The following is an 18,509-nucleotide window of genomic DNA, read 5'->3' as shown; positions in this document are numbered from 1 at the left end:
TCAAGAGTCCACTGTATTCTTTTTTAAACATTAGTCTTACCCAGGTGCAGTAGTGCATGCCTATAATACCAGCACTCTGGGAGATCTCAAATTACCTAAGTGTTACGTAAAATCATTTCTCCACTTAAAAATGTTCTCACCTGCTTAGTTACCTTTCTCACTGCTGAGACAAAATATTTGACACCCAAAGCTAAAGGGGGAAAGTTTATTTCATTCATAGCTTGTAGAGGTTTCAGTTCATAGTTGGCTGGTTCCAAGGCAGGGTGGCAGGGCAGAAGGGCATTGCAGAGGAGAAACAGTTCATGACAAGCAGAAGGCAGCAAGGCAGCAAAGTAGTGAGGAAGCAGCAGCCAGTGACCAGAAGTGACCCTCTTTTTGTCCCTTATCCTATCCAGGCTACTTACCCTTAGGGCAGGTAGCACTCACAGGCAGGATGGGGCAGCCTTAATCCTAGCATCGCACCTTGAATCAATCCCAGCATCACATCCTTGATCCCAGCATCACACACTCTAGATCCAGCCACCTCCGAAAAGCACCCCCTATGACCACATGAGGCTTTGAGGGGACACCTAGATACAAGTCATAACATCACCTCCCAGGGAATACTAAACTGACCTTTAATCGCCACTACCATCCCCAGGTGTGGCCCAATACTCTGCCCTACTATTGTCAGCAACTTGGAGTGGATTTCTCCAAACCTTCTTCTGTATCTCTACACTTGAACATTGTATGTATGTTTACTTGTCTGTTTCTAATCTTGTGAAATCATTCCCCACATGATGTCTTGAAATTTCTTTCTTCACTCAATACTGTGACTTGGAATTCTTTCTGGATCCACACAGGGAGGACCATCTTTTCTCTTTTTTGGTCTGACTGAGTAATATTCCCAGGCATGGCTTATTTATCCATCCTGCTTAGCTGGCACTTAGGTCATGATTGGTTTTACGATAACAAACCAAGCTATAAAGACTCTGCCTATGCACATCTCCTCGGCCACATGCCCAAGTGTTTAAGTGTTTTTCTTAGGCTTTTAATTTGAGTAAAGGACAAGGTTGGCAAAGACTTCAAGAGCTTTATTCCTGGCTTTTGGTTTGTTTGGGTTTTTTTCCTCTAATCAAACACCATTTTTGAAAACCTGTTGTTGAGATGCAATCCACACATATGAAAGGTATCCATGTAAAGAGGTTGTTAGCACTCACACAGGTTGGTGCAGCGGTCACCAAAATCTAATTTTAGAACATTCTCTTCACCCCCATCAGTCTTTTTTCCCTCCTCCCTCTCCTTGGCTCCTGGCAATCACTGATGTCCTCTGTCTCCGTGGCTCTGCCCCTTCTGGACATTTCCTCTAAATGGAATCATGTGATACATGGTCTCTCCAGCTGGTCTCTTCTGTGACAGTTGAATGGGCCAATAATAGTCCAGGTTCTTGTGTACAACAAGGAAAGAATTGCCAAGCATACCCTCATTAGTAAGCAGCTACATTTGTTGAAGATCATGGGAAGTTATGCTGATCTGTGCCACCGAAGTTATAACACAGACCAAGAAAGGTGCTGGGCCAACAGAAAAGCACTGCACACAGGTCAAAGGTAGCAGCAGCAAAGTGGTGGTGGTGGGGGGTGCTGATAGCTCAAGCTTTCAGAATTTAAAGGCCAGACATCTGTGCTTTGGGTGCCACCCACTGACTCTCCCAGGGTCCCAGTGCCCTGGCGCCTGCACTCTCATGGAGCATGGTGATCTCCTAGGCTTTTGTCATTTTGTTTTCTACCTCTCTTAGGGTAATGGAAGCAGGAGTAACCCTTGGGTGTGCTTTAAAGTTAAATGGAGAAGGGAGTGACTCACTCAGTTCCTTTGTTTCTTACTGTACTACTCACACTCAGCATAACGGTTGTGACTTCCTTATAATGGTTGTGACATTCCTTCTTATCCCAGCTTTTATCACACATCTTCCTTCTTGGTTCCCGGCAGTCGAATAACTTCTCTGAGTGCTTCCTGCCTACCAAGTGTGGTGCTATCGTCACAAAAAGCCTGTGAGGTAGGCAGTGTTACCATCACCCCCTTTTATGGATGAGGAAACTGAGGCCTGGAGAAGTGCCATGACCCACCCATGATAACACAGGAAAGTAAAGGGAGAGCTGAATTTGATCCCGTCGGTCTATCGCACTCCCAAACCTGTGCCCTTGGAGCTGAGCCCAGATGCTGCTGGGAGAAGTAGAGTGAGGAGCGACTGATGTGCAGGGCACAAAGTCCCTCAGTTCACAGGACAGCTCTGGGTCACCATCTTGATCCCTGGCAGTTGCCCTGGGAGGCTGGACTGAACACGACTGTTTCCCCCAAATGGCTCTGGTTGTGGCCAACGCCAGCACACTGGGCCTGCATGTGTGGATTTCCTGCCATCCCTGTCCCTGGCTCTTGGTGCCTGCTACCTCTGGCCTTTCTTCTCCAGGGGCTAAGGTCTTCTGCTCCTTCAGGGGGTTGCTGGGTCCGAAGGCCATCTTGGTTAGGAGTACATGCCAATCAAGTGAGGCATGGCCGCTAGGGCTGACCTTGATTCCTGAAATGGTCAGGACTCTGCCCCCAGCCCCAATCTCCCGCTTGCTGGTGTCTGCGTTGCTCAGAACTGGAGCTAAACAGAGCCTCTCTGGGCAGCAGAGAGTAGAACAATGGCTACCAGAGGCTGGGGAGGAGGCTCAGAGAGGAGAGGAGAGGACAGAACTGGTACAGGGCTTCGGTGGTGCAGGAGTCATTTCTGGTGTTCTATAGCACTCCAGGGTAGCCCTGGCTGACGATGCCTTGCGTATTTCAGAATTACCATGCAGAGGGAAGCCTGAATGATCCCAACACAAATGATAAAGCCTTGAGGCGATAAATACCCAATCCCCCTGATCTGATCACCACACATCATGTGTCCTGAAATACCACACTGTAAGCCCTGACTATGTCCCCAGTACCACAGTAAAAGGGGCACATTAGCAGGTCTCCCAGATCAGAACCCTGTTCTCTGCCCCCACGCCTGGGACACCCAGCTTCTGCCCTGGGCAGCCACTCTCTCAAAGGGCCCAAAAGGTCTTGCCTGCCCCTGACATTTTCACCAAGTCCCATCACCTCAGGGGTGTCCACCCTGCCCGCCCTGGGCTCCCCCAGGCCAGACAGTGCTCATCCTCATCAGTCACTGGTTGGTAGAAAAGCGGAGGCCTCCAAATGCTCTGTCACAGTCCCACCCACGGCTCACCCACCCTCACACTTCAGCTGCTCAAGTCACCTCAGGCCTGAGGGCCCTCACCCCTGGGGAATGGCCATACTGTGTGACCTCAGGCAACTTGCCCAACCTCTCTGATCCTTCACCTTCTTCCTTTCCTTTCACCCTTCTGTATTTCCATGCAGCTCTCTCTAACTCATCCCTCCCTCTCATGCCACAGGTATTTATTGAGCAATCTTTCTACACCTCACCACAGGTTGCTACAGGCCACAGAACTGAACATGAGGTCCCTGGGAGCCCCCCTTGGGGGCAGGGAGAGACAGAAATGACCTCTGGATTGCAGAAGAGGGAGCGTGGGCTTTGGAGCTAAGCCAACTCCTGACTGTGTGGCTTTGGGTAAGTAAGTCACTTCACCTTTCTGAGCACATTTCCTCATTTAACCCATAATAAAAATCATATTGTGGGATGCCAATAAAGACCTGGCTGGCAACAGGCAATTTAGACTTCTAAAAATTCACCTTTGCCTCCACCTTGAGGCCTGAAAATTCTTAGGAAGTAAGAGACTGAGCCTCTCTCCTGGGGGGACTCAGAGATTCGGGACCAGTGTGTGTGACGTCTTTGGGAGACTTGGGCCCTTCAAGCACCTCCCACCAAATGCCCTGCCTCGTCTGCTGCTGCCCCACCCACCCGTGGGAGCTATGCTTTCTGTAGGGAGCAGTCCTTACCAATGGTGGCATTACCAGAAAGTAGTTAGGCAGCATTGAGTATTTATGCTACCAACATTATCTTTGACCCCAGAGGTGGGGACTCATTGTTACAGAGAAGGAATGAGCTCAAAAAGGCCCAGTAGTGATCACACAGCCAGAAGTGACCCCAGCGGCCTCCTATTCTAACCACTGCACAGCAGGGCCCCTGCAAGGGGCGATGAAGGGCTCTTGACTACTGTCTGGGATCTCGAGCTCAAGACCACCTCTGGCCTCCCTCAAACAGACTTTGGAATCTTTACTTTTCTAGTGAGATAAGACAGGCCAGGGTTTCCTACTCCTCAACAGATGGGGAAACTGAGGTCACTGTGGCTGAAATCCAGGTATTTGGGCCCAGCCTGGGCTCGGTCCTCTTCCTGCCACCTTCTCAGAAGCCAGTCCTGACCCCAATTGGCCCCCACTAGGGTTGCTCAGGTCCTAAGTCACCCAATGGGCACAGTTCTGGGGAAAGTGGGAAAGGAATGAAGTGGGACCAAGGCTGGGTGCCGGATGGACCAGCAAGTTCACCCTGCGCTGGACACCTGAGATAACCTGAAAGGTGTTTTCAATGCCAGCACCACTGAGCACCATTATTTGTTCTAATTTCTCTCCATGTATTACCTGGCTTGATCCTCAGGACACTTGCAATGTGGACACTATGATCATCCTCATTCTCATAGATGGAAACTGAGGCACCGAGATTAAGGGATGTGCACAGGACTACACAGTGCTGAGGCCAACATTTAAGCCTGGGTCTCTCTGCCACCCCTGCCATGGGAGATGCATCAAGGCCAGGCCTGTGGAAGGTAGGAAGGGCCATCATAATCACAGAGCCATTATAGAACATAGTCATATTAACCTTTACAGTAACAGGATGCTGACCATTCTTCAGATTTACAATTTGGGAGCACTGTGGTGAGAAGAGAACAAAGCCTCCTGAGCTCTTGTCCTCTGAGCACCCCCAGGTGCACACTGGGAAGGAAAAAGAACCTAGGTGGAAAAGATTGAGTCTTTTACAAATGGAAAAGGTCAGACAAGTGCAAAGATGGTCCTTTCCTCTGGGCAAGCCTCCCAAGCTAGCTGTCTCTCTGAGAGTCCTTGTACCCTGGGGCCATGACCCAGGACACTCAGTATCTCTGTGCCAAGGCTCAGAGACCCCAGTTACTGCCTGTTCATCACACACAAAGAGGCATCCAGTCTCTGGCATTTTGGTCACATTCTGCTCAGGCCCATGAAGGAAGGATTCTTGCCCCCATTCTCAGAGGAGGAAATGGAGGCCCACACAGCCAAAATACCTGCCACAGCCACACAGCCATCAAGAGCAGAGCCAGAAATTGAACCCCAGCCTCCTGACTGACAGCCACTCATGGCTCTGCCCTCGAAACTTCCAACTGCAGGGAACAGTTTCCGTAGTGGTATCAATAAAAGGGCAAGCCACAGAGCCCACCTAGGGGCACCTCCGCAGGTTGGCAGGGCCCACCCTACACTGTGGGTTTTCCCTGAGATTCCAGGCAGAGTCCACCCAACCAGACACAAACACCCATGAAGGCAACACAAGTGTGTGTGCCCCTACCATGTGTCACTCAGGAACAGAGGATGGGGCGGACTCTACAGCCCAAATCCATCTGTGAGGTAAAACTTGTTTCAGAAAAAGGGCTGGGGGAGACCCACAGGCCTTTGTCTCTCTAAGGAGCCTCCTTGCTCCAGCCTCATGGTGGGTGAGGAAGGAAAGGAGGCCGGGGGTCCAGAGGTGCCAGGGTTCAAGAGGTTGGAGACTGAGTCCCTGGAAGGCTGGCCTTGCTCTCTTCTGGAACACAATGGGCCTCAAGGAAGGCCAGCAGATGGATGGAGGGATGAGTATGTGAGAAGATGGGAGGACAGGAGGACAGATGATGAGATGGACGGCAAGACAGAGCAGACAGAAGCATTCACGGAATCGTGCTGCAAGGAGGTTATGGGTGTGTCTGTCTGTGCAGCCTCTGCCAGTCTGAACCTGAGCCACATCTGCAGGTAGCTCTGTGAGCTACAGCATCTAGACACCTGCTCATTTGGGTGTCTGAAGCTTTGTGGCTTCTGGCGGGTGTCTGTCTGTGTGCTTGGCCGTGTCTAAACCCTGGTGTGGCTCTGAGACTCCAGCCCAATTTTGTGTCCCTATCCCTGTGGCTGTGTCCAAGCTTGTGTGCCACTCTGGAGTCTCTGTGTGTCTGCAGTTCTGTGTCTGCTTCCTGTGTATCTCAGCGTGTGTGTGTCCATGTGTGTTGGTCTCAGATGGGACTGGTCTTAGTTGCTTTTCTCATTGCTGAGACAAAATACCAGACACCCAAAGTTAAAGGTTTATTTAGCTCAGAGTCTGTAGAGGGTTCACTCCATAATTGGCTGGCTCCAAGGCAGGGTGGCATCACAGAGGAGAAACAGTTCATGGCCCGTAACAAAAGCAACAAGGGACCTTAACAGCATCTTTCTGTCCCTTTTATCTTATCTAGACTACTTAGGGCTGGTAGCACTCACACCCTTAATCCTAGTGTCCTGGAGCCTAGCATTGCATTATGAATCAATTCCAGCATTAGACACTAGTTCCAGCCACCTCTGAAAAAGCTGCACTTTATAACCTCATGAGGTGTTGGAGGACATCTAAACACAAGCCATCCATCACAGGACCTGACAATTCTGTGCCTGTGTACCTAGGGACCAGGGGTGTTTCCGCCCAGGGCGCTCTCCGCGTCTAACTTGAGTGCTCCTGTGTTCAGGCTGCCTGAGGAGATCTAACTGGGGTCTGGGTGTGTCTGCCCTTCTCCCTTTCCTTTCCAGTCGGTCGGTCCCAGCCCAGCGCTCCGTTTGGCCCGCCAGGGGGCGGTCTTGTCCGTGGCTCCTCCCTGGGGCTCTGGTTTCCCCCCCCCCGCCCCCCCCCCCCGCGGTTCCCCTTCGTGAGCTCGGGCGCCAGGCCTCGGTGGCCTCACCCGCCGGACCTTCCCGCCTTCCTACCGCCCCGCCCCGCCCCGCCCCGCCCCGGCTCATCCCCCAGCGGGCTATAAGTTCAGGTCTCAGCCCAGCCGCACGTCAGTGGTCAGCACTGCACGGTGGCCACCTCCTCGAGGAGCCGCAGCCAGGAGCAGAGCGGAACTTGGCCCCACCATGGCCGAGGGTGAGTGTCAGAGTCCGTGCCGCCGCTCCCGGCCGGGCTCGCCCTTGCCCTTCTGGTCTCTGTCTTTCCTCTGGGGCACAACCCAAGTCTGGGATTTGGAGAGCAGCAGGTGGGCTGGGCTGAGTTGGGCCGGGCTGAGCAGGGGCACCTGGCTTCCAGGCCTAGAGCTGTTGGGGTCCTCAGTTTCCCCATTCCCGGGGCATAATGACTAGCCCTGCTCCCTGGATCAGGTGAGGAAATGAAATGTGAAGCTGTATTGTAAACTATAAAGTACTGGTCCCCACAGACCACTGGCTGGTGGAAGCTGGCTCCCTGCGGTGGTGCCCCAGGGTTTAAAGTGGTCTGGGTGCTGCCTGGCCTCAGAACACTTGGCTTTGGTTGGACCCTGCTGGCTGGGAGAAGGTGTGTATGCTCCCTTGGGTGTGGCAAGGTCAGCCTGGCTCCAGCATCCTGGTGGGAGGAGGCTGAGATCAGATGTGTTCTTTTAGGGCCAGTCCAGCCCTCAAGTTCTATAACCTCAAACTTGGGCACCAGTTGAGACTCAGTTTCCCCTCCTGTAAACTACAGGCAGTAGTGCTAGACCTTAGTACACCTGGGAGGAGGGCTGAAAGGTATGGAGGAGATGCTTAGTTAATTTCCTACACCCCCTTACCCCCAGTGACAGGACTGTTTAGGGCCCAGAGCAAGGGACTTCTAGGATAGAGCATGTGCGTAAACCAGTGCTGCTGGGCCCAGCATCCCAGCTGGCTTTTGGGCCCTGTCCACTCGGGACTGGCCTCTGCCTACACTGCAGCTCCAAGGCAGGGGGATGGGGGGGGGGGTTGATCTCGGCCACTCTCTACTCAGAGAACGAGTTCCCTAACACATTGTGGTGGGTCACCTTGGTGTCACTTGATCCCTATCCCCGGAAGCAGGGCTCAGTGAGGCCAGGGGTCCTGTAGATGCAAGTTATGGTGGGCTCCCCGCCCCACTGCCACAGCAGCTCCTTCCCACAGGGGTCCCCTGGCCTGGAATACCCTGGTCGTTTGTCAGTGCAGAAGTTCTATTGTCCTAGGATTCTGGACTCTGGGCTTCTTTGGAAGCTTTGGAGCTCAAATGATTTCTGCAGACTCTTCTTCAGGCAGGACTGAGAATGTACCCCAGCTCCCCAGACCAGAGATTGGCCATCCTCAAAGTCTGCTGGGGAACCAGTGATCTCTTTTCTGCCTGAGTCTCAAGCTAAAATTTTCAGACAGCGCTTCATCACCCTGGCAGGCCAGCAGGAAGTTCCTCTTGGAGGCCCACCGAGGTCTCTTCTGCTGTGATTACAGTGCAGTCCACCTCCCTGCTGCTTTGGATGAGCAGGACGGTGTTTGCCCAGGCCGGGAACAGCCCAGAAATGGGAAGGCAGGGTGATGGGAGGAGCCCTGGAGAAGCAGCCTGAGCTGCAGAGAGGTAGTTGCCGGGCAGCAGCCAGAATCCTGCAACCCTACTTCAAGCCCCAAAGCAGCCACCTAGCATCTCCCTCTGCAAAAACGGGCACAGTCGGTAGCTGTGGGAGCAGAGTCACTGTGCTGCTTCAGTTGAGGGGGCGCACGAGGAAGCTCTTGGCTGTCACAGGTAACTTTGGTGGCCCTCACTTTGGGGATGTCTTAGGCAGATAACAGGCAGTCCCTGTCCCTCGGCCTCAGTTGGACCTCATGCCCTCCACTGGCCTCACAACTCTGATGTCTGCCTTGCCCTCCCCCAAGGGCTCCCCAGTCTTGGCCTTGGGCTTCCCCATGTTTATGAGACTTGTGCTTCCCTCAGGTCCCCACCTACCTGTCACCTTGTGCCTGCCCCTCTGCTTAGTGCCCTCTGGAGCTGTAATTAGCACTTTCCCATATCATACTCCTGCCCTGGGCTGGGCCAAACTTTCTCTCCTAGACTCACAGAAGCCCTTGGAGGCTTTGAAGAAGCAGGCACAGGGAGGGAGAAACACTTGTCCAGGATCACACAGCAGCACAGCAGAACTGAAACCCAGGACCAGAAGACACCAAAACTGCTGTTGTTTAAAAACTTTTCATTACAGGGAATATAAATGTACATAAAAGTGGAGAGAATAGTATAACAAATCCCTATGTTCTCATCACTGAGTCCTGATCACCAGTCCATGATGATTCCTGCCTCCAGCCCCTTCCTATTATTAGGAACAAATCCCAGACCTCATTTTCATATTATCTGTAAATATTTCAGTGTGTGTCTTTAAAGAATGCTCTCGTTTGTAGATATAAACAAATTAACAAAATTCTTTGATATCACCATTATTCCATCAGTGTTTAAATTTCCAGTTGTCTCTGACATGTACTGAATGCTCCTAACTAGTATTGCAAAATCCAGATCCTAGTAAAAGCTGCACATCACAATGGGTTGAAATGTCTCTTCACTTTCTCTTTAGAGAGACTCCTTTAAATTTTTTCTTTTCTTGCAATTTTTTTTTTTAAAGAAACCTCTTAATCCTTTGCCTATAGTTTCCCAGAGTATAAATTTTGTCGACTCTTTCCTGGTACTTTGCTCAGTAGGATCCACAGTCCTGGGGATTTCCAGTAAATTGAAAGTGGGACCCAGCTTCAAACACCATGTAATTCTACACCATATACTGCCTGACTGAAACCTGCCCCCCCACCCTAAGTGGTGGACAAGCTCATGTTGCTGCAGAACCAGGCTCTGTGCTGGGCGCCACAGGCACTGATTCCTTTAATACTCACAACAGCTGCCCTTTGGGGAGCCATGCCCCACCTTGGGGATGGATGAGGAAACTGAGGCACAGAAAAACTGAGTTGCTGGAGGCCACGCAGCTGCGAGTCAGCAGAACCTTCTACAGTGGGCATACCCTGTGCTTAAGAAAATCAGGCCGCTGTAGGCCAGCCAGCCCCTGTGTGTCATGGGTGGGTGAGGGGTCTGTAGGGCCGGTGCAGAGAGGCTCACCATTGCTGGCAAGGGCTGCTCCCATGTCCCCGTGTACCGGCATGTCACTGGGCATCACAGCCCACCGAGAGATGCCGTCACCATTCACCTTCTCCTGCTGTCCCCACCTCCACAGATCTGGTCCTGGAGAGATGTGACTTGCAGCTAGAGGTCAATGGCCGAGACCACCGCACGGCCGACCTGTGCCGGGAGAGGCTGGTGTTGCGGCGGGGCCAGCCCTTCTGGCTGACGCTGCACTTCGAGGGCCGAGGCTATGAAGCCAGTGTGGACACCCTCACCTTCAGCGCTGTGACCGGTGAGTCCTCCTCTGCTTCTCTCATTGACCAGTCCAGGGATCCCCTGTCCCCTGATGGACACAGGACAGATGACTGCACATCTCTTTGCACCCTGGGAGATTCCCCATTTTACAGATGAGGAAACTGAGGCCCAGAGAGTGAAGTGGGAGCGTCACCCAGGCCACCTAGCCTTATAAACAAGGCTGTGCTCTTGGACATCTGAGCTCCTGAGAAGCTGTCAGCACCAGCTTTGGGGGACAGCTTTATGCTCCCAACCTCCACCAAGACTCTGACTGCTCTTTCCCACACCAAAACAACTTTCCAATCTCTTATCAACCGCTTTCTGGAATCCAAACAAACCCATCTAGCCTCTGAGCTCAGGCCTAAATCAGGTGTGGGTGATGGAGAAAGTCCAGCTGGCTTTAACCCCTGAGTGGTCTGGGCTGCCTACCTGCTGTGTGACATTGGACAAGTCACTTAGCCTCTCTAAGCCTGAGTTTCATCATCTGAGCAGCACTCACAGTGGAAGGCTAAGGGAGAAGAGCCTGGCATGAGGCAGTGCACTGTAATGCTGGTTGTTCTTTCTAGTCTTGCTCCAGTGTCTCCAGACATGACGGGAGGGACATTTAGGCCCATCCAACTTGTCCCCAGATGCCCAGGACCCATTTCTCGTTTGTTGATTGTTCCTAGGAAAGAGGCTTTGAATGCCAAATCAATTTGTCTGGCTTCTGGTGGAAGCCACTCCCTTGGGGTCAGAACAGGGGCACCTGGCTGGGACTCTGGCCCAAGGCTCTGAAAAGCCAGTTCTGCCTGAGGTCTTTGTGCACAGAGAGAACAGGCAGGCAAGAGGCTGTTAGATAAGGGTTATCATGCAGCCTGCAGGCAGCCAGGATATCCCTTCCATCCAGGTCCTCCCCACCGCTCTGGGCAGACACAACTGTCACTCCCAAGCCAGCATGCTCCCGACCCTTTCTAACAGAGACCAGCAAGTCTCTGGTCTTCTAGCCTCAGTTTCTCTTTCTGTGAGGCGGTGAGGTTGGGGCTATGACAGTTAAGGGCTGGGTGTGGTGCCCTGAGACCATTTCTGAGGCACCTACTGTATGCATGCTCAGCCTGAATCCTCCCAGGGGAGAAGCCAGACAGCCCCAATTTTGCAGGTGGGGAAACCAAGGCTCAGAAAGGTTGAGTCACCTTGAGTGACTTAGGTGAGTTAGGGACACAGCAGACCTCAAACCCTGACTCTGTTGTGAGTTGAGACTCTTTGTCACTACAGCCCCACAGCAGACACATTTACCCGCCGCCCACCACAAGGGCCGGCCCATGATCCTCCAGGAAATAGGGTAGTGGGTGGGACCCCAGCTGGGACAGGCTGGAGCCTCCCGCCTTCTTGTTCCTTCTCAAAACATCCTTTCTTTTTCTGTTTTTCTGGGCAGCTCAGTGGTAGGTAATTGGGGCCCCAAGTTCAGGGTTGGGAGCTGGGCAGCCAACGTTCCCACCCCAGCAGCTAATCTCTGCTCTCCAGTCTCCATGGATGCATCTCAAACCACAGCTGTCCGCCCTGTCACTCCCATGACCCTGTGGCCCTGTGGGCAGCTGTGTCCTCACCATCCCCTAGCAAGATCCTTGTGAGCTGGGGAAGCCTAAAAGACAATAGCAGGAAGCTGGGTCCCCACCTCCAGGCCTGGCTTGGATCAATTCCCAGCCTGGGTCCTGGCTGGGCACCCTGCTCCCGAGTCAAGGATATTCCAGCTTGTGATCAGCTTGTCCTACCACTTTTGGGAAATTAAGGCCCAGAGAAGGCAGAGAGCTAGTTAGGGTGTCTGAGTGAAGGGCGTGTGTGGCCATTTTCAGATAATTGGAGACCCGACAGGCTCCGTTCCGAGGCGCAGTTCGGACTAGACAAACCCACTCTTGTTAGGGCGGGTGGGGTGGGTGAGGTCTGGCTGAAGGGAGAAGAGGACCCGTGGGAGGCTAGTGGAAGGCTTCATCTGGAAGCCTCAGCTACCCCACCCCAGCTACCACCATGGTTTGGAAAGGGACCAGAACCCTGAGGTTCCCAGGATCACCTGGCCCCACCAAAAGCACCGTGTTAAACCTCAGCTGCTGTGACTTTGCAAACAGCTTACGTGAGCCAGCGGACACGAGGCCAGGGGACAGCCTGTCTTCACCCCCTGAGGGCCACTAAGAAAAAAGGGGCGTGTGTGCGTGCACCGCTGCCCAAGGGCGCTGTGTCAACAGAAACAGTGGCCATGGGACCTGGCCCAGGCTCGTTACCATGGACACCAGATAATTGATCATACAAACAGGGACATTTCTGACAATGACAGGGGCGCCATTCATGATTGTGCTGGGACTGCAAGCCTCAACAGAGGCTGCCTGAGCAAACTGGTCACCCAGCCTCACCCTGAAGGGTCTCATCCTCAGTTTCCACATCTGTGTGGTTATTTAGTTGAATTTCAAAAATCCTCCATTCCAGTCTTCTAAATCTGTCCTGTGGCCTGAACATCTAGATGTTTATATTTTATTTTCTTTTTTGCCATACTGGGCATTGAGCACCGACCCCCCCCCCCCCCCCGTGCCCATGACACACTGAGCTGCATCTCCAGCCCTTTTGATTTATTCTGAGGCAGAGCCTCAGATAATTCATTAAATTGCCCAGGCGAGGCTCCAATTTGTGACCCTCTGGCCTCAGCCTCCCACAGTGCTGGGATCACAGGCGTGCACCATCACACCCAGCTTAGTGGTCCCTTTTGATGAGACTGAGGATAGTGCACGTTTGCTGTGTAGTCACCATGAATTGGCCGCTGCTCTCCATGAACTTTCACTGGGCCTCTCAGCAGCACTAGGCAGCAGTGGTGACAATAACGTGCACTAGTAATACCTGTTTATTAGCACTCACGTCAGCCTTGGGAGTGGTCCTGGAGCTGGTCCCATTTTACACATGAGGAAACCGTGGTACCAAGAGGCTAAATAACCTGTCTAAGGTATGAGCTCCTTTTCAGACCTGGAATGGGATCTCCCCTGCCATAAGGTCAAATCCATTTTCCTCTTTGATAAAAACACTGCAGATCTGAGAGGCCTGGGGGCTCCACCTAGGTCACACAGCACTCTGGGGTAGAGGCAGGGAACTAGACTTAGGGTGGCTCTTGGACCTCAGGGTGATCTGGCTCCTCCCCAAACATCACCTCTAGAAGTCAAGGAGCCTTTAAAACCTTCCATTAGGCTCCTAACCCCTGGCCAGGCCCCAGAGGCTGGGCCGTATCTGTAGTCTGTCGCCACTTGGATACTATATTCGGGCTGGGGGCAAAGGCGGGGCTGGCAGGCTAGCAGGAGGGTCAGTGCTTGGGGGGAGCCTCTTGGTGAGCAGGACCTGGCACTGTCGGCAGAGGGTAGGCAGAGCTACAGCCTCAGAGACAGAGGAATAAAAATAAACCCTCCTGGGCAGCCACCCAGCAGGGCAGAGAACATGCTCTGTTTCTCCTCTCCGACGCCCATGTTCAGAAAGTGACCAGCCCCTCCCACCCTGCCCATGACTCAGACCTGCCTGCGTGGGTCCTGCCTTCCTCCACCTGAGAAAGCAGCCTCGTTTGTGACACTGTCCAAGTCACTTTGAGACCCTGTTAGGGAACATCCTCTGGGAAGGAGAGGCAACCCTGAGAGCCCCAGAACTGGCTCAGATGCTCACGTTACACAACCTGGGGACTCCCGGGAGCCTCCTGTCTTCGCTTATTTGCCCCCCTCTCCCCCAGAGGGTCTCAGAGGAAGCAGGAGGTGCAAAGCCCAGCACCAAGAGAGAAGGCAGTGAGGGCTGAGTATGGCTGGCATCTCAGAGCCGCCTCAAGGACCCAGGGGTCCCCAGGTGGAAGGGTCCCTAAAGAGACTTCTAGCTATAGCCAGGGGTCTCCAAGGATCGAGCCTATCCTGCACAGAGTGTACTTCTTCTGTCTCTGAAGGGAGAGCAGGAGGTGGCAGGTAACAGTTTTAGGCAGGGACAGAGAGCCCTGGGAGCATCTTGCCTGATTTCTGCCCAAATGACAGATAGGCAACCTGAACCTTGAGAGGGGTGGTCTTGTCCAAAGTCACCATGAGACTGATCCGAGTGACTGAGGCTCTGCCCCAGGCTGTGCTCTGCTCTCTCAAGTTGTGGACCCTCTGTGTGTCTGTGGCTTTTCATGCATTCCCACAAAACCGCCCTGCAAGACTGGTGTTCTGATTCCCACTTTACAGATGAGGAAGCTGGGGCTTGGGAGATGGACACCTCTTGCTGGACTTCCTTCAGTGATTAGTGGTGAAATAATCCTTGACCCCAGGCCATAGGACTCCAGATGTATGCTCTGCCCCTGCCTGCCCTGTCCACCCTGGTTCACAGCTGACGCATTTTCCCTCCGCAGGCCCAGCCCCCAGCGAAGAGGCCGGGACCAAGGCTCGCTTCTCGCTGTCCGATGCTGTGGATGGGTGTGCCTGGTCAGCCTCAGCGGTGGACCAGCAGGATGGTGTCCTCTCGCTGCTGCTCAACACCCCGGCTGACGCCCCCATTGGCCTATATCGCCTCAGTCTGGAAGCCTCCACAGGCTACCAGGGCTCCAGCTTCGTGTTGGGGCACTTCACCCTGCTCTTCAATGCCTGGTGCCCAGGTGAGCCACACTGCCTCCCCAGGGGCCTGGTGTGGGAGGGGCAGGGCAGAAGAAGCATCACAGAGGACTGGATGAGGCCACCTTGCCAGCTCTGTGCTCCGGCCTCCTGGTGTGAATGGTCAGTTGTCCCTGTTTGTGGACAAGGAGAGGGTCTGAGGGGAGCAAAAGGACTTACCCAAGAGCCTTCAGGTGCCAAAGGACTTTAACCATGGCAGAAGCCTGTGTGTCCCACAGCACCACAAACCCAGCTTCAGTCCATTTTCTGCTGCCATCAGACTGGATGATTGATAAGTAGTTTATTTGGCTGATGAGTTTGGAAAGCCCCAGACTGAGGGGCCAAATCTGGTGAGTGCCTTCCTGCTGTATCATAGCACAGATGGAGGCGTCACAGGACGAGAAAGCACATGTGAGAGGGGGCCAAACCCGCCTTTGCAGCGATTCTACTGCAGTGCTGCCTAACCCCGTCCTGTGCTGTCAGCACGAATCCATTCGCTGGCCCTTATGTGGGCTAATACTGTTGCACTGGAGATTCAGGTTCCAGCAGCTGAATCTTTGGGACACTTCCAAGCCATAGCACCAGAGCATGGCAGTGTCTTGGTTGCAGAGTCCCACATCAGGAATGGAGTCCCCAGCTGAGGCTCAAGAGCTAGGACACCAGGTCCTCGTCCATTGTCACAAGGCCCTGTCTTCAACTCACCTAGGCTGGTTTGGGAGAGGAAACTGAGGGAGGTGGGACCAGGCGCGTAGGAGCAGCTTGTTCCCTAGCAGTCTCCTTCCACAGTCTCAATTGCAGTTCTCCATGATCCCATTGGGCAGATGTTAGCACCCTCCCTGCTCAGACAGGGAACGGAGACTTGGAGAGGTTAAGTGGCTTTGGAAGCTCTATCATGTAGTAAGTGGGCCATGGTGGAGCACGCTAGAGAGCCAGAGGGAGGGTGCGAAAAGAGCCTGTTGATCTGAACAGTGGGGAGGAGGTGGGGGCTGACTTGGCCCTACCCCCAGGCCCTCATTTTCCCCTTCTGACTAAGAAGGCAGTGGGATCCACAGCTGCTTCCTGCCTGCTCTGAGGCAGCAAGGCAGGGAGGGCGTCTTGGCAGGCTCTGGGCCTGAGCCTGGGGCGGAAAGTTGGCCTCCCCACCACTCTGCAATCACCTGCTCGCTGGCCCGGCTTGATTCTTGGTCTCTGTTTTGAGCCATTTCACAACATAATTGACCAGGAGGCATTTTTATTTTCTCTTTTGCATGTTTTGGCTTTTATTTCTAATTTTAACAGTAAGGCACTAGAATAGCCTTTTTATAAAAGCTTCAAGCGCCACAGGAAAACACCAGTGCTGTTCTTGGGGGACACTCATTGGAGGACCCCACTGTTTGCTGTCTTGGGGGCTTATCTGCTCCTCTGTTAAACCAAGAGAAATCACTCATTTGATGGCTCTGTTTCTCTCGAACATAAAGGAGCCCACAGTGTATTGACCCAAGCTAGTTTACCCTCTACAATGTCTTAAATGGCTGTATTTTGTTCCATTTTGTTTTTACAGTACTGAGGATTGAACCCAGGGCCTTCGCACTGAGCTGTATCCCCAGCCCTTTTTAGTTTTTTCATTTTGAGTAGGATCATGCTAAGGCTCAAACTTGTGATCCTCCTACTTCAGCCTCCTAGAGGGCTGGCATGACAGACATGCACCACCATGCCCAACTCTGCATTCTTCCTAAGAGCTGGAATGCCTTACATCCTGCCTGGGAGGACAGTTCCTCTGTCCTATGCCCCACTGATGGCCATGAGATATCCCTGGCGGCTCATTGGGCTAGGCTGTCTCAACAAGCACCCTTGCTCACATGGCCTGTGGCCCTATGGAACTATTTCTTGGGACACGAGTGGGCTTGCTAGGGCCTGCTGCAGCTTTGGGAGGATTTTTTTTTTTTTGGTACCAGGGATTGAACTCAGGACCTTGTGCTTTCGAGGCAGGCAGCAGAACCACTGAGCTAAATCCCCAGCCCTGGGGGGATTTTTAATCAATGTGCAGGGCATTGACAGCCTTGCTCCTGGAGCAGGGAAATGCCCGTGTCCCCATCCTGGCCATCCCCCCAGGGTTCAGCATTCAGGGAAGGCAGAATGAAGCCGGAGGCGGGGGGATGTTCCTCTTCCTCCTGCTCCTCCTTGCCCCACCCTGCTCTGGGTTGGAGTGGGTGTCAGCCAAGCAGCACCGTGACTAAAGTGACCCACATCCCCTGGATTCTTGAGGAGGCAGGAAGGTGGGGGTGGGGGACAGAGGAAATCGCTCTGGGAGGTGGGACAGGGCTGGAAATGTCTGTGAAAGAGGCCCTCCTGACCCTGAGCTGCTACATGGACAGGATCCTTTGCCAGTTTGGGGTGAGGCTTCATGTCCCTGGGCCCCACCTTCAACCCGACCAGGGAACACCACAGTCTGTTTCCCGTGCACCTGACCTGTGCTGACACTTGCTGCAGGGTGGAATTGCTGGGGTTTGCTTTCTGTGTCCATCTTCCCCCTTGCTGCTGCACAGCCACGAAGCTCATCCGCTTTCCTGATAATTTTCACGGCACGTTGATGTAGCCCAAGAGCAGCATGTGCGCAGCCTGACCACTGTCACATTGGCCCTCCTCGAGTGATGAAAGTGGCCATGCTTCAACCCACATGGAGCCCTCAGAGCTGGCCATCACCTTCCAGGCTAGCGCCACACTGGCCCCACTGGAAACTGGGCCCACTTTCCCAGGCTGACTTCTCCATGGGGCACAGCAAGCCCAGGGCCTGGGGCTGTCATACTTTTGTTAGCCCAGGAAAATGTATTATTTTGTTGCTTGGTTGATTGAGTGCATGCTGGGGATTGCACTCAATGCTTTCGCACTGAGCTACATCCTCAGCTCTTTTTTTAAATTTTTGAGACAGGGTCTCACTAAGTCACTAAGTTGCCCACACTAGGCTTGAATTGGTTGCCAATTTCCTGCCTCAGCCCCTAGAGTGTTTTAACTTCTTTTAAAACCAAAAGAAAAAAAAATGGACATTTAAACTGTATGTTTCAATATGTAGTATTGATACCTATCATTATACTACTACTAATAAAAGTAATTATTTTTATTATGGTGGAAGGAATCCACGAAGGAGAGAATCCCAGCGCCCACCAGAGTTACTCATGCCTCTGGATTTCCCCATCCTAGCCTCAGTTTCTCTATCTGTGAGGTGAACATCACAAAGCCAGCCTGACTCTCAGGCTTCCCTCACTTTCCTCCACACCACCCCCCTTTCTCCTTTGCTGGCCCAGGGCATTTTTCAGTGGCCAAACTTTGGCCCCGCTGGTCTGCTGCCTACAATGCCACCTGCCAGGCCCCAAGTCGACACAAACCCTGGTCAAGTCTCAGGGCAGCGTTCAGGTGCCCTTTCCTCCAGGATGCCCTCCCTGAGCCCCCAGGGTGGATAGAACCCACCTCCCCAAGCCACTCGATGCTTTCTTGGCTGTCCATCCTGTCCCTGAACTCTCTCCACCAGGAATTATGCTCCTTCTAATAATGCTGGCTCAGGGTTTTAGTCTCCAAAGCACCTTTCTGTTCGGTGACCACAT

At 53.1% G+C, this 18,509-nt stretch overlaps 1 protein-coding gene across 1 annotated transcript in view; it reads left to right on the top strand.

The window, feature by feature from the left end:
- Nucleotides 1-6,869: 6,869 nt before the first annotated feature.
- Nucleotides 6,870-18,509, top strand: part of Tgm2 (transglutaminase 2) — a 30,540-nt gene continuing 18,900 nt past the window's right edge. Inside the window, exons 1-3 of the mRNA XM_004867786.3 lie at nt 6,870-7,081; nt 10,143-10,322; nt 14,694-14,936. Of these exons, the coding sequence (XP_004867843.1) occupies nt 7,072-7,081; nt 10,143-10,322; nt 14,694-14,936 (433 nt within the window). The 5' untranslated portion in view covers nt 6,870-7,071. The remainder of the gene's footprint in view (nt 7,082-10,142; nt 10,323-14,693; nt 14,937-18,509) is intronic.

The sequence above is a fragment of the Heterocephalus glaber genome, unplaced genomic scaffold, assembly GCF_053883595.1.
Source record: "Heterocephalus glaber isolate CG9 unplaced genomic scaffold, H.glaber_assembly_v1.0 deba00001532, whole genome shotgun sequence".
Taxonomy (NCBI): Eukaryota; Metazoa; Chordata; class Mammalia; order Rodentia; family Bathyergidae; genus Heterocephalus; species Heterocephalus glaber.
The sequence above is the reverse complement of the archived record's forward strand: the minus strand, read 5'-3'. Positions and strand labels throughout refer to the sequence as shown.